Genomic DNA, 13,762 nt, shown 5'->3' with positions numbered 1-13,762 from the left:
GACTGATGTTTACGGAATCCAGCGTGTCTGTTATGGAAGAGCCACTCCGTTCATTACGCTTGAGCGAAGAACAAGACATTGTTCGGTAGTTTTGTGGATCACTTCTGCTAATCTTGTTGTAGACGGGCAAGTTCTGCGCTTTCTTCCAAACACTGGGCACGATTTTTCGTTAAAATGGTCATTTCCAGATGAGTCACGTTTGTCGTATTACGGTATCCCATCTCACATTGAAATACATCTGGAAATCAAATTTATTTCAGCTATGAATCCTTTAGCTACACGATAATAGACGTTTAATTGGTGTAAATACAAATGTGGACACTTTGTAATGACGGGAAGAGAAAAACAATAAAAGTCTTCACTACAGCAACAATAATCAATTCCCAGCAACTCTCAGTCCGAAATATAAAGCTTTTACTATGCACAGTGCGCGGGCAGTAGCTCACTGTCGGGTAATTTCGTAATACAAATGCCAGTGTGAACTTTTTGAAGTCTCCGGGACAGTACTCACATTATGCGCTGATTTGTCAATTATTTTGTTTGGAAAACAGTATGGTACACTGTCCTTCAGTCGCAATTGTCAAAGATGCAATTAATCACAGACAGGGGGAGGTGTCGGCATGTAAGCGATAGAGGTTTAAGTTAATTTAGTAGGTAATTGTTCGCGTCATGAGCGAAATGAAAGCTAGAGTGAAACTAGTATAACTTTCCTGTTACATAAATACAGCGTTTGAGTTAACGGATGGTGCATTTATACAATAAGGCACTTTACGTAGAGCGTATGACAGTTGAAACTAATCCCAGGAGCCCGCTACTTGAGTTTGATATTGTATTTTCATATGACAGTGTTCTGTACACTTTTGTAAACAATGGAAGGTGTAGCAGGAGATTTGCAGACTAAATATACCAAAGTGGCTGCCGAATATTCTAAGGTGTGTAAACTGTACTGAAGTTAGAAGTTACTTGCGTACAGTCAGTAATTTTAGTGGGCATCGGACACTGAATAAATGGTTGGTTCTTTTTACTAGCTTCGTGCGCAAGCTGCCGTTCTGAAGAAAGCAGTTTTGGAAGAACAGACACGAAATGCGGAACTGCGCGATGTTATAAAGGAAAAGGAACAGAGTCTCCGTAAAGTTGACCAAGAAATGGACAGTTTAACTTTTCGCAACCAGCAGCTAACGAAGAGGGTCACTGTTCTTCAGGATGAATTAGATTCACTGCAGGTTTGTATGTATTGTTACTTTAGTAAATGTTGGTGGATAATGCGCATTACTTTCATGCCTTGGCTAAATGAGACTGGTTTCTTAATTAGAAAAGTATCAGTACACGATGCTGATAATGCAGCTTGTTAAAACACATGCTTATAAAAGTTTGGTAGGGAAACCTGTTATGAAGTTCATATTGTACATTTGAAGTTTATCTTTTTGAGTGAAAACAACCTGTTTTGTGTAACAAACAGAATCTTAAGTGTCAGAAATAAACTATTACCATTTGCCATTCATGACGGATTATCTGGGCACTTAATGGCATGTATAGGAGATGAGCATGAAATGTATACTGCCATAGTTGAAAGTACTTGTATGAGGTTGAACAAGAAAACTTCCGAGAGAGACTGCCATGTAATGTGTGGAACTCATACCTGATGATGTCTTGCATATCCTGTGACAGGACAGGAGCAAGTGTGTTACTCCTCTCGTATTATGTCAATACCTTGGGGTGCCATTAAGATTTTGCTGCCTGGATGTGTTTGTTGTCGATAAATGGGAAAAGAGTTAACGTAAGTATATGATATTGTCTGGATTAAGAATGGAACTGTGACAATCTTGAAACCTATTGTTGGCATCCAGTCACAGAATGCAATGATTGTGATAGTGCTGCCCCTGCTCCCCCCAATCTCTTTGTCAGACTGATCTGCAGTATAGCTCAAAGTTTGTTTGTCAGTGGCAATATTCATTCCATATTGAAAGCAAGTCATTACGGTGGCATGCTGCTTTGTGACTGATCCTGTTATTTCTGATTTTGTATGTAATCTTTCTTTGCCATTTGCTCTGCATTTAACACAATTTCCTTAGTAATTAAATAAAATCGTAATATAAATTACGAATGATGATAAAATGTTCAGAACTTGCTTAAATTGTGGTGCTGGATGCTCCCATGAAATCTTGTGTGTGGTGATGGACTGATCCATAGCACAACCCAAAGGGATACATTAGGCTGAAAGCAGACAATTTGGTTGAGAGTTGGCGAAGCCAATGAATGTGAAAACCAGGTACAGATTGTGGTAACAAATTGACAGGTAGCAAAGTGTAATGTTTATGTCCACACCATATTGAAAAATGTAAGGCGTTGGGAGGGGGGGGGGGGGGGGGAGGGAGGGGTGCAATATGTAACTTCTAACAAAAAGTTTTGCACCATCTTCATGACTTCCATAGTTTAATTTCTATCAGAAATCTTTCCTGTGGTGAGGCCTACTCTTTTGACCACAGGAAAGTACTGTGTGCAACCACCCGTGTGACAGAGGTAAAAGTAAACCTGTATTCGTAGTACATCTCAGTAGAGCATGATGTACCTCCAGTTGTGACTGGGACAGTGCAACTACTTAGATGGTGTGTGCATTATCCTCACTTTGCAATTGAAAGTTGCCCACAAAATTGTATACCTCTAACTATCATGAGGCACAGAATATCGAAGGTCTGCTTTGCAGTGAACATCATCAGCTGATGACCCGTACCTAAAATTATGGCTCATAGGTGCCCTGAGAAGAATACAACAGAACTGATTGTTACCTTTTTCATGGCATCTGGGATGGCCATTTTGAGCCCTGTTGTTTGTAAATATGGTGAACAAGGGCACTCATCGAGTGGAATGGAAATATGGAAGCGTCCGATCCCGCCCGTCTGCTTTGACCCATGACGTCACAAATATGGCGGAAACGACCGTAAACCACAATTCCAACATGACGCATATAAAGTTGGTACATACACATTATGACGACGAAAATACATCGAAAAACACATACACTTTCCACAAAAAGCCTAATGACACTAATGGGACAAGCGCGGGAAATTGGGTGTTCTTGGGAGGGAGTAAACTAAATATAAACCAATTTAGACACCCTCCCCCATACAAAACCACACATAACGACGAAAAAAATCGACATCACAAAACTCCCCAAATACCACTAAACACAATGTCATCTGGAATCAGACACTTCCCTTGACCTATATAGCTCAACAGCAGCTCCCGATCCCATAAATTAGGATCGAACGCTTCCCTTGGCCTATATAGCACAAAAACGTCTCCCGATACCAATATAACATACACAGCCACACAATGGATCGTACACTTCCCTTGACCTGCGCACTGTTAATTTTTTCCGTCATATCCATTCCTGAACAAAAACAACAGCCAATTATTTTTACTAAAATTACCACACGATCTACAGCGAACAACACTAAATTAACCTTCACACAAAATCGTTAACTCACTGAAACGTTTTCCACTACAAACACAGCCGACACTCGAACAATTCTGGATGATGAACAAAAGCAAATTCAGCCCATTACACCACACAAACGAAAACCCTGAACATATCACCAGAGAGCACAACAAACCACAACATGACGACATCTACAAACACGCCACACTCACAAGCCAAACTCCGCGCCGTCATGACGTGACACACGACAACACCCGTACGTCACAGATCAAAGCCGACGTCTGGGATCGGACGCTTCTGCCGACCCAGTGGAACTGGTATCAATGGCATTAAGTTCTGTACACCAACTAGTGTGGGACTTATGTCTTTGATAGATGTAGAAGAATGTGGACACATACTGGTACTGGCAAACCACAAGTTGTGATTCCACACATCTGCGTTGACCCATGACGTTATCGTGATTGCAGATGCATCCGTTTCAATCATATACAGTATGGTGACCATGACAGCACTCATTACAATCCCAAACATAGATGTCATGTGTAATATTTATCATACAAGTATTGGAACAATCGTGGAAAGTGAGGGGTTTTGGGATGGACAGCCCAAGTATGTGACAATAAGAATAAGGATACCATCCCAAAACAAATATTAATCCAAAATCAAGTGCACAAAATTCTCAACATTCATCACAACCACAAAATGTCCAAATGGAAATAAGCGATTCGATAAAATTCGCTTCACATATACAGCTCAAACAAAGACCACAATACTAGTAAACCACATACAAATCAAACCCAAGTCTTCAAATTTCACTTGACCTACATGGCTCATGCGAAGTCTCTGATACCGTGAACCCACATACATTTCCAACACCTGATACCACCAGTCTTACTAGACCTATGAGGCAGCTAAAACAAAGCCTGCAGTACAAAAAACGAACACACTCAAAATGTCAGATCTATTGTCCAAACCTTCAATTACCCTAACACACACACACACACACACACACACACACACACACACACACACACCTATACTCTACAAGCCATTGTAAAGTGCGTGGCAGAGGGTGCATCCTTTTGTACCAGTTATTAGAATTTTTTCGTGTTCCATTCACATATCGAGTGTGAGAAAATGATTGTTTGAATCCCTCTGCGTGTGCAGTAAGTATTCTAACATTATCTTCATGATCCCTATGTGAGCGATATGTAGTGGGTGGTTCTATATCCCAAGAATAACCTAAAAGCCAGTTCTTGAAACTGTGATGATAAACTTTCTCGGGATAGTTTACGTCTATCTTCAGGAGCCTTTCAGTTCAGTTCCCTCAGTATCTCCGTAACACACTCCCACAGAATAAACAAACTTGTGACCATTCGTACTACCCTTCTCTAAATATGTTCAATATCCCCTGTTATTACAATCTGGTATGGGTCCCACACACATGTGCAATATTCTAGAACCAATTACGTGAGTGATTTGTAAGCAATTTCTTTTGCAGACTGATTGTACTTCACCAGTGTTCTACCAGTAACCTGAAATCTACCACCTGCTTTACCCATGACTGATCCTATTTCATATCCCTACAAAATGTAATGCCCAGGTATTTGTATGATTTGGCTAATTCCCGCAGGAACTCATTAATATTATAGTCATGGGTTACTGTGTTTTTTTTGTTTTGTAAAATGCAAAATTTTACATTTCTGAACATTTAGAGCAAGTTCCCGCATCGTTCCCCTACGCTCTGTCAAGAAGCATGGGACTTCATTTCCATATTCCAATCCCTGCATCACGTTTAAATCTCATCAAGATATTATTGAATGTTTATGCAGCTTCTCCCAGATTGTACTTCATTATAGATAACTGCACACCTGAGTAACTAAACAAAACCATCCACAATCGGTCCAAGTAACCTTAGGAACTTGGTTGTAGACAAGATATCTTCACCCATTGTAACAACCAGTGACCTATCATAAATTTCTGTATCACATCCATGACTCTTAAAAAAGGAAAATAATATTACATCTATCACCATAAGAAACATACAGTACTAATAATTCCAAAAACAAACACAAATCCATCAGCCACACTATGCAAAACTAAAGTAATTTACTAACAAACTGGCACAGACAGTTCCAATAACAACCTGACACATGTAACTCACAGTCTTAAATGACTTACTAACATACCTAATAGACAGCTTCAAAACATAAACATCCAACACAAGAGAGCACAATTAAATACTACAATGTGCCATCTACAAACACAATACAACTCAAATATGCCATGCTAACATGTCATCACACTAATGCAACACAATTATGTTGCAGCTCAAAGCTGCAATCACAATTTTCAGCTGATCCCTAGTACCAATTTACATCTCCAGTATGCAGTCCCATCGGTTCAGCAGGAAGATGAGTTATGTTTTGGATCTGTATCATCTACAGATGTGGGATGGCACTAACTGCTAGTCTGGAGAGTATTTAGACAGGATCTTGTAACCTGTTGCCCAGCCCTACAGTCAATATATTGGTGATGGGTTATCTTTCAGGACATTAATCATTCCCATGTTGTGAACACTTTCCTCCAGGAGGCAGAAATAAACTGCATGGAGTTTTCTTCAGCATCTTCTGACATGGACCCAATTGAACATTCTTTAGACGAGTTGAAACTTGCAGGACATAGCCGTCGAATCTCTCCTCCTGCACTGGTATTCATCAAGGTGTGGGATAGGCTTGAACGGCAGTGTCTTGACTGTTTCGTTGATGACACGCCAATGAGGATACAAGAATGTTTCAGTGCAGTGGGTGGAGCAACAGTGTTGAATGCTACCCAGCAGCAGATTGATAATTGGCAGAGGTGTAATTTTGGAGAGACTGCCTTTATTATGATTATTGTTTTGTTTACTTTGTTCTTTTTAGTTTCCTAAAGGCGGTTAGTTCATATCCTGCATCCATTGAATCTAAACCCGTATGTGTTTGCGGGTATGCAGGTTGTGTAGAACTTGTTTTCAGTCATTTGTGTTAGGGAAATTTTGGTGTACTTTGATGTGTATTATGTATGCAGACTGTACATAAAGTGTGATGATTACTAGTGGTAAGGGATGCCACATACTATAACTCTTAAAGTGTTCTTAGCATCACTATGTGATGGGCAACTCACTAGTGACAGTTTTAATGCTTCTGTGATTCATCTATTCAAAATTTTTTGCAGGCCTTGCAAGGAGATCACCTAATTGTCAGCACGGTGGCCAGTTAATGTAGGAGATACATCAGGCACTCATTCAGTGGGGGGGGGGGGGGGGGGGAGGTAGCCCATGGTGACACAGGATTGCACAGTTGATGCCCAAGCTCTCACTTCCCCACGCATCCTGAGGAATAGGTGCTTGTTTGTTTGGGGGCACTGGGATTCCGGGCACTGGCTATCATGCCAGATCGTCTTTGCATAGCACCTATGGAGGGAGAGAGATCTTGTTCGGGGTGAGTAACATCATGACAGATATTTGCCCTCATGAAACGACCAGGTATCAGCCAGTGGCTGCAAGGCCTCAGCAGTCTCTTCAGACAGATCACAATTCAGTGCCAATCATTACGCCTCTAGGATCTTTCCTTCCTTGGCCACACCATGAGTGGAAAACAAAACCTAGTGGCTTGTAGACAGTTATTCCCCTCAGTTCCCGGTTTGCACCTGAACATGTGGAAGGTCCTTTCACTCTACTAAATCATTGTTCTTTACGGAGAATATTGAAAATATATTTGGCAAACCTTTGTCCCTTTGCAAATTATTAAGTGGTTCCATCTTGAGGAGGCAAATCTTACCAAATCGTAGGTGTTACTCTTGTTTAAACATCTTGGTGATGTACCTGTTATCACCATACACCATAAGAACCTCATTATTGGTAGAAGGCTTAATTTTTCACTGTGACCTAATACTCCAGATGGACAAAGAACTATATGAACAATTTGAGAGACCAGGGATGCACTTCATACGTCGTGTAAATCAAGGCCTGCCAGACAAGGTAGACGATAGTACATTAATTCACACTTTTGAGGGGTATTCGCTTCCTGAGAGTGGCACAATCATGTTTTCCAACTGGAATTTGAAACTTTATTTCCCACTCCTATGCCCTGCTTTAAGTGCCACCACTTCAGACATATGTCCCCTGGAGTACATTGGCCCAATTTGTGGAGACTGTGACCAGTTACTTCACAAAAATACACCCTGAGTGCTACCACCTGTTTGTGTCAGTTACAACCACCCTCGCCAATCCCTGATGTGTGCAGACCTATTTGAGGAATGCAAATTCAGGAAATGAAAGTTACAGATCATCTCCTATATTTTGAATATGGGAAAAAATATGATCCCTTTATCCAGTCTGTGATTTCACCCTTTTGGCACTACATTAACCAGATCATCAGCAGTACCTGGTGTGTTTACTCTCTTGATGTTGACATCCGGTAGCTGCACTAATAAACTTGCATGTGGGGGTTGTAGGTCCACCTCTCGTGGTTGTCGCATCATCTTTAGGAACTACTCTCCACACCTGGCCAGCGAAGCAACATCTTCCTCTTGCATCTACCTGTCACAGGGCTCCTTCTCAAGAACCCTCTACCCATAAATCAGTGTATCAGAGACCCAACACCAGCCAGTGGCTGAAGGAGCCATGAACTGTGGGTCTCAGGCTCTTGGAAGAACCAGTTAGCAGCTGTATACCTCTGCTGTTACCTTCAGCCCATCTGTCAGATTGCATTGAGATTAAGGAAGGTGTTCTCAACATGATATTTCATGCTGCTGGAACTGCTATTTCTGTTTTAGAAAAATCACTTCTGCTGCTGATTGGTGCCATGGTGGACGAAAGCCATTGCAAGAGCTATTTGGAATCATCAGAGACCCGGCATTGTATCTCTCCTCTCTTTTAAGCAGCTTTATTCTATAGTACTCTAAGTAAATGGAGTAAGAACAAATGTTGGGAGTGCTGTCTTCTCCTTGAGAATGTATAACTCTCCATCCCTCCTGTGTGGCAGTATTTGTTTGGAAGAGTCAGTTCTTGCTGAGTGCCTTGTGACCCCTGTTGTGTCAATGTTGGCATCGTCTCCATACCCAGTTATCTTTCAAATGCATAGACGACAAGTAGAAGACAATTCCCTAACATTTACCACCATCACACACTATGTTTCAGTGCTTGTGAACTGTTTCAGGCTCTTGTCTCATCACACGATAACAGCCTCAGGACTTGTTTCGATTCATTATCTGATGAGCCAACATCTGACTATTATTCAGACTCCTTCTCCTGAAGATCTTAAACTGTGTTTGACTCAAAGGTGTTTCCCCTTCAGAGTGGAGAGATAGTGTTATCATCCAGTTTTTAACACAGGCAGAAACCCCATGTCCATCAACAGCTATTGACCAAACTGCCTTACCAACATGCTCTGCAAACTGCCTTTATGGATGGTAGCCTGGTGATTGTGCTGGGTTCTTGAATTTCTCTCCTCATCAGTGCAATTGCTGGAAGGGATGGTCCTCAATCACAATTTGGTTACATTGGAAAAATAATCTGAAAGACATTTTCTGAATTCAGCAACTTGTTACAATCATTTCAAACTACAAAAGGCAACCTACACCTCTTGGTGCATTCACATTTTACTTAGCCTCCATGATTCAGGTCTTTGAAGCTCCCTATTGGTTATTGCCCGTTGGTTTTTATCCCACTGATTGTTCTGAGCTAGATTTGGTGCATCATTTAGCTCCCTATGGGTCCAAAAGAAAGTCATTCTGCAGAGCTCCATGTGAATATTACACTCTTCCTCACCCCCAAGGGGCTCACCACTGGTTCTTTTGTGAGTTCGTGCGTGGTGCACACGGGGCCCCAAGCTATTGCAGCTCATTCTTCATTCCCTAGCTGCTTTTCCTTCTTCCTGCCCCCTCCCTCCCTATCCCCACTACTTCCCCATTGCCACCTCCTTCCCCTCTCTCGGTGCTCTGCTTTATGTCGACCTGGCTATTCCCCTGGTTTCCTGTATTGGTTGCAATTTTGTTCCTTTTGCCAGTTCTTTACCCTTTTGTGTTTCGGTCCCTACTTGAGGTTTGACCTCCACTTCAAAATTTCCTGTTTTTAGTGTGCGCCATATGGGGAAGAACTCCCTCTCTAGCATCTACGGTGTAGATTCCTCTCCCCTCCCCACTGTAGCCCCCTTCCATCCTGCTAGGTCACCAGCACGTGTAGCCAGGCCATGTGGTGGGGCTGTTATGTACCCGTATGGCTGAGCCCCCTGACAACACAGGGACCACACTACTGACACCTGAGCTGTTCCCTCCCCACGTATGCCAAGGAGTGGTTGCTTGTCTTCTTGGAGCATCGGAACTCCTGGCAACGGCTGCCGTGCCAGATGGCCCTTGCTGTGGCTGGGTGGCGCCCATGGGGAGAGCCCCTGGTCAGAGTGGGTGATATCAGGGTGGATGCTTGGCGCATGAAGTGTATCAAGCTGCAAAAATCTGATCGTTCTCACACAGCTGTCCCTTTGAGTGGTGAAGGATCCTTAAATGCTGTTTCGTATGACCCGGCAGCCTTCATTTCCCTGGCTGCTCCATGGGAGGAGGGCCAGGCTTGCTATCTTGGGATGAAATCTTTGTCCTATTACCTCGTCTGTACTAGGACGGATGGGGACACATTCACCGCCACAAAGCCATTGTTTTTCGTGGAAAATATCTAGGACAGGTTTGGTGAAGTAGAGTCGGTAAGTAAGATGCGGTCAGGCTCCCTGTCGATCAAAGCTTCTTTTGCCACCAAATCCAAGCCTGTGATTGTCTTGGCAATGTCTCAGTGTGTATCACTCCTCACCAGTCTCTGAATATGGTCCAGGCAGTCATTTTTCATAGGGACCTCACCCTCCAAACTGGTGAGGAACTCCAAGGTAGTGTTATAGGCCCTTTGCTGTTCCTTATCTATATAAACGATTTGGGAGACAATCTGAGCAGCCATCTTCGGTTGTTTGCAGATGATGCTGTTGTTTATCGACTAATAAAGTCATCAGAAGATCAAAACAAACTGCAAAACGATTTAGAAAAAATATCTGAATGGTGCTAAAAGTGGCAGTTGACCCTAAATAACGAAAAGTGTGAGGTCATCCACATGAGTGCTAAAAGGAACTCGTTAAACTTCGGTTACATGATAAATCAGTCTAATCTAAATGCAGTAAATTCAACTAAATACCTAGGTATTACAATTACAAACAACTTAAACTGGAAAGAACACACAGAAAATGTTGTGGGGAAGGCTAACCAAAGGCTGCATTTTATTGGCAGGACACTTAGTACATGTGACAGACCTACTAAGGACCTAACTACACTACACTTGTCCGTCCTCTTTTAGAATACTGCTGTGCGGTGTGGGATTCTTACCAGGTAGTACTGACGGAGTACACCGAAAAAGTTCGAAGAAAGGCAGCACGTTTTGTATTATCGCAAAATACGGGAGCGAGTGTCACAGAAATGATATGGGATTTGGGCTGGAAATCATTAAAAGTAAGGCATTTTTTGTTGCGACAGAATCTTCTCACAAAATTCCAATCACCAACTTTCTCCTCCGAATGCGAAAATATTTTGTTGACACCAACCTACATAGGGTGGACTGATCACCACGATAAAATAAGGGAAATCAGAGCTCGTACGGAAAGATAAAGGCGTTCATTCTTTACGTGCGCTATACGAGATTGGAATAATAGAGAATTGTGAAGGTGGTTCGAAGAACCCTATGCCAGCCACTTAAATGTGATTTGCAGAGTATCCATGTAGATGAACCTGGTGCGGTGTGGTGTTAATTTTGTTCAACGTGTGGAGAAGGGTCACAAAGACAACCACACCGATACCGGCGCCTTCATCCTGGCTTTCGAGGGGGATACCCTCCCAGATGTGGTCAAGGTTATGTGCTACGGATGTGACGTGAAGCCGTACATCCCTTCACCTTTGCAGTGCTTTTGGTGCTTGCATTTTGGGCATATGTATTCAAACTGTACGGCGGACCCTTTGTGTGGTGACTGTTGCCGCCACGTCCATGAGGGAACCCCTTGTGTTCCGCTGCCCGTGTGTGTTAATTGTGCTGACCGCCACTCCCTCGCTCACCGGATTGCCTGGCTTACAAGAGAGAAAAGAAGACACAAGAATATAAGTCCCTGGATCACCTGTCTTACACTGAGGCTCACCAAAAGTATGAGCAACTTCATCTGGTGTTGCCATCTTCAACTTTTGCCTCTGTTACTTCCTCCCCCTCCTCCCCCTCCTCCCCCTCCTCCCCCTCCTCCCCCTCCTCCCCCTCCTCCCCCTCCTCCCCCTCCTCCCCACCCCCCTTCGTCCTTACCCCAGTCCTCCCCCCCCCACCACTCTCCCCTCCACCTCCCCTGCTGTTCCCACGACCTCCCATCAGAGAGCCACTCCCCCCCCCCCTCCCCACCTCAGCCGAAGAAGTGCCCCCCTTCTCTGGCATCTGCTGCTGATTGAGCTCCCTCCCGGGAACTCTCTCCCCGGTGTCTCTCGGGCCAGAAGACTGTTACCACCACTTGGCCACGAGGCGCACCATCTGTGGGCCCCAAAGTCCCCTGCTCTCTTTTGGTTCCCAATCTTGCAGACGCCTGTACTCCCCATGTCCTGTCCTCCTCCACCTCAGAAAGAGAAGAAGAAGAAGAAGAAACATAAATCCCAAGCAAAGGCGTCTCCAGTGCCCCAGAGATGCCAACTCCCCTCTCGGAACCTGAGTCTGACATCTTATTTATGGATGCCACCCCATCCTTGTTGGTGCCAACTACTGACCAAGTGACCTGACCTCCTCCTCGGCTCCTTCATGCCTACCTTGAACTCACGCCACGTGATCATCCAGTGGAACTGCAACAGCTGCTATTGTCACCTACCAGAAATGCAATGTTCTTGTCTCCTCTTATTCTGCTTTCTGTCTTGTTCTCCAAGAAACGCATTTCTGTTATCGGGCGTTCTGTCGGAACCGTGCTGGTCCTGGGATAGCATCTGGTGGGTCTGCACTTTGGTTCACTCCGATGTCCTTAGTGACTGGATCCCCCTACGTACCACCTTGGAAGTGATAGCGGTTAGAGTGCAAATGACTCTGGCAATCACCATTTGCAATGTCTACCTGCCTCCAGGTAGGCCACTTGCTTATGTTGCACTATCTACCTTACTTCAGCAACTCCTGCCCCCCGTTTCTCCTCCTTGGCGATTTCAATGCCCACCATCCACTGTGGGGGAGTGTTACATCAACGGCTCGGGGTATCCTAATTAACCAACTTATCACGGACTTTGATTTGTATATCCCCAACAATGGTTCCCATACCCACTTCAGTACCGCTCATGGCATCTTCTCTGGTGCCATTGAGTGGGAGCTGCATCAGATGCAAAAACTGTCAACATACAACGCCAGGGTAACCAGAGGCCCAACAGAGGTCACAAGCCCATTTACGACAATGAGGAAGAGTGTGACACTTAGCACAGAACCCTGTGGGATACCATTCTCCTGAATCTGAGGGGTGCTGAGTGAAGTGCCAACTAGAACCCGGAAGAGCTTGTGAGAGCTTTTGTCACCAAAAGCAGCTCCCACTCCATGGCGCCATCCGACAGGCCTCTACATGGGCCACAGCCCATGGCTTAGTTTTCCTCCTCCAAAATGCAGGTTATGCATTTTTGTCGTCGACCCACAGTACACCCTGATCCAGAACTTTATTTCGGCAACCAGCTCCTTGTTGCTGTAACACAGTCCCATTTCTTGGGCCTTATTTTTGATAACAGGCTGGCATGGCTGCCCCACATTTGTCACCTAAAGACTGCATGCATGCGGTAGCTTAATGCTTTCTGCCTTCTGGCCCACACATCTTGGGGTGCAGACCATTAGACTCTTCTCCATCTTTACCATACTCTGGTTTTGTCCAGACTTGATTATGGTGGTCAGATTTATGGCTCAGCAGCTCCTTCCACTCTGAAACTCCTTGACCCAGTCTATCATCAGGGGTGCGTCTGGCTATTGGTGCCTTTCACACTAGTCCTGTTAATTTAATAGTTCCTCACAGAAGCAGGGATTCCCCCTCTGCACATCCAACGGAGCCAACTCCTTGTTTCTCAAGCAGTCGCCATTCGCCAATTCCCTGACCATCTTACACGTAATGGGTGACTGGATCAGGCATAATTCCCAGCCCTGGGTAGACAGGTAGGGTTTGCACGTACCTCCTGGTACAGGCCAGGCCCAGGGAGGGATGATTGCCTGAGCTGCTACTTTCCCAAATTGCCAATTGGTCCCTCAGTCAGGTGTTCAGGAGGTGTGAACAATCA

General features: G+C 44.1%; 1 protein-coding gene across 1 annotated transcript in view; it reads left to right on the top strand.

The window, feature by feature from the left end:
- Positions 1-569: 569 nt before the first annotated feature.
- The window catches only part of LOC126480650 (protein phosphatase 1 regulatory subunit 21), a 200,122-nt gene continuing 186,929 nt past the window's right edge, over positions 570-13,762 (top strand). Inside the window, exons 1-2 of the mRNA XM_050103882.1 lie at positions 570-932; positions 1,029-1,223. Of these exons, the coding sequence (XP_049959839.1) occupies positions 870-932; positions 1,029-1,223 (258 nt within the window). The 5' untranslated portion in view covers positions 570-869. The remainder of the gene's footprint in view (positions 933-1,028; positions 1,224-13,762) is intronic.

The sequence above is a fragment of the Schistocerca serialis genome, chromosome 1 (assembly GCF_023864345.2).
Source record: "Schistocerca serialis cubense isolate TAMUIC-IGC-003099 chromosome 1, iqSchSeri2.2, whole genome shotgun sequence".
Taxonomy (NCBI): domain Eukaryota; kingdom Metazoa; phylum Arthropoda; class Insecta; order Orthoptera; family Acrididae; genus Schistocerca; species Schistocerca serialis.
This window is presented reverse-complemented; position numbering and strand designations above follow the sequence as displayed.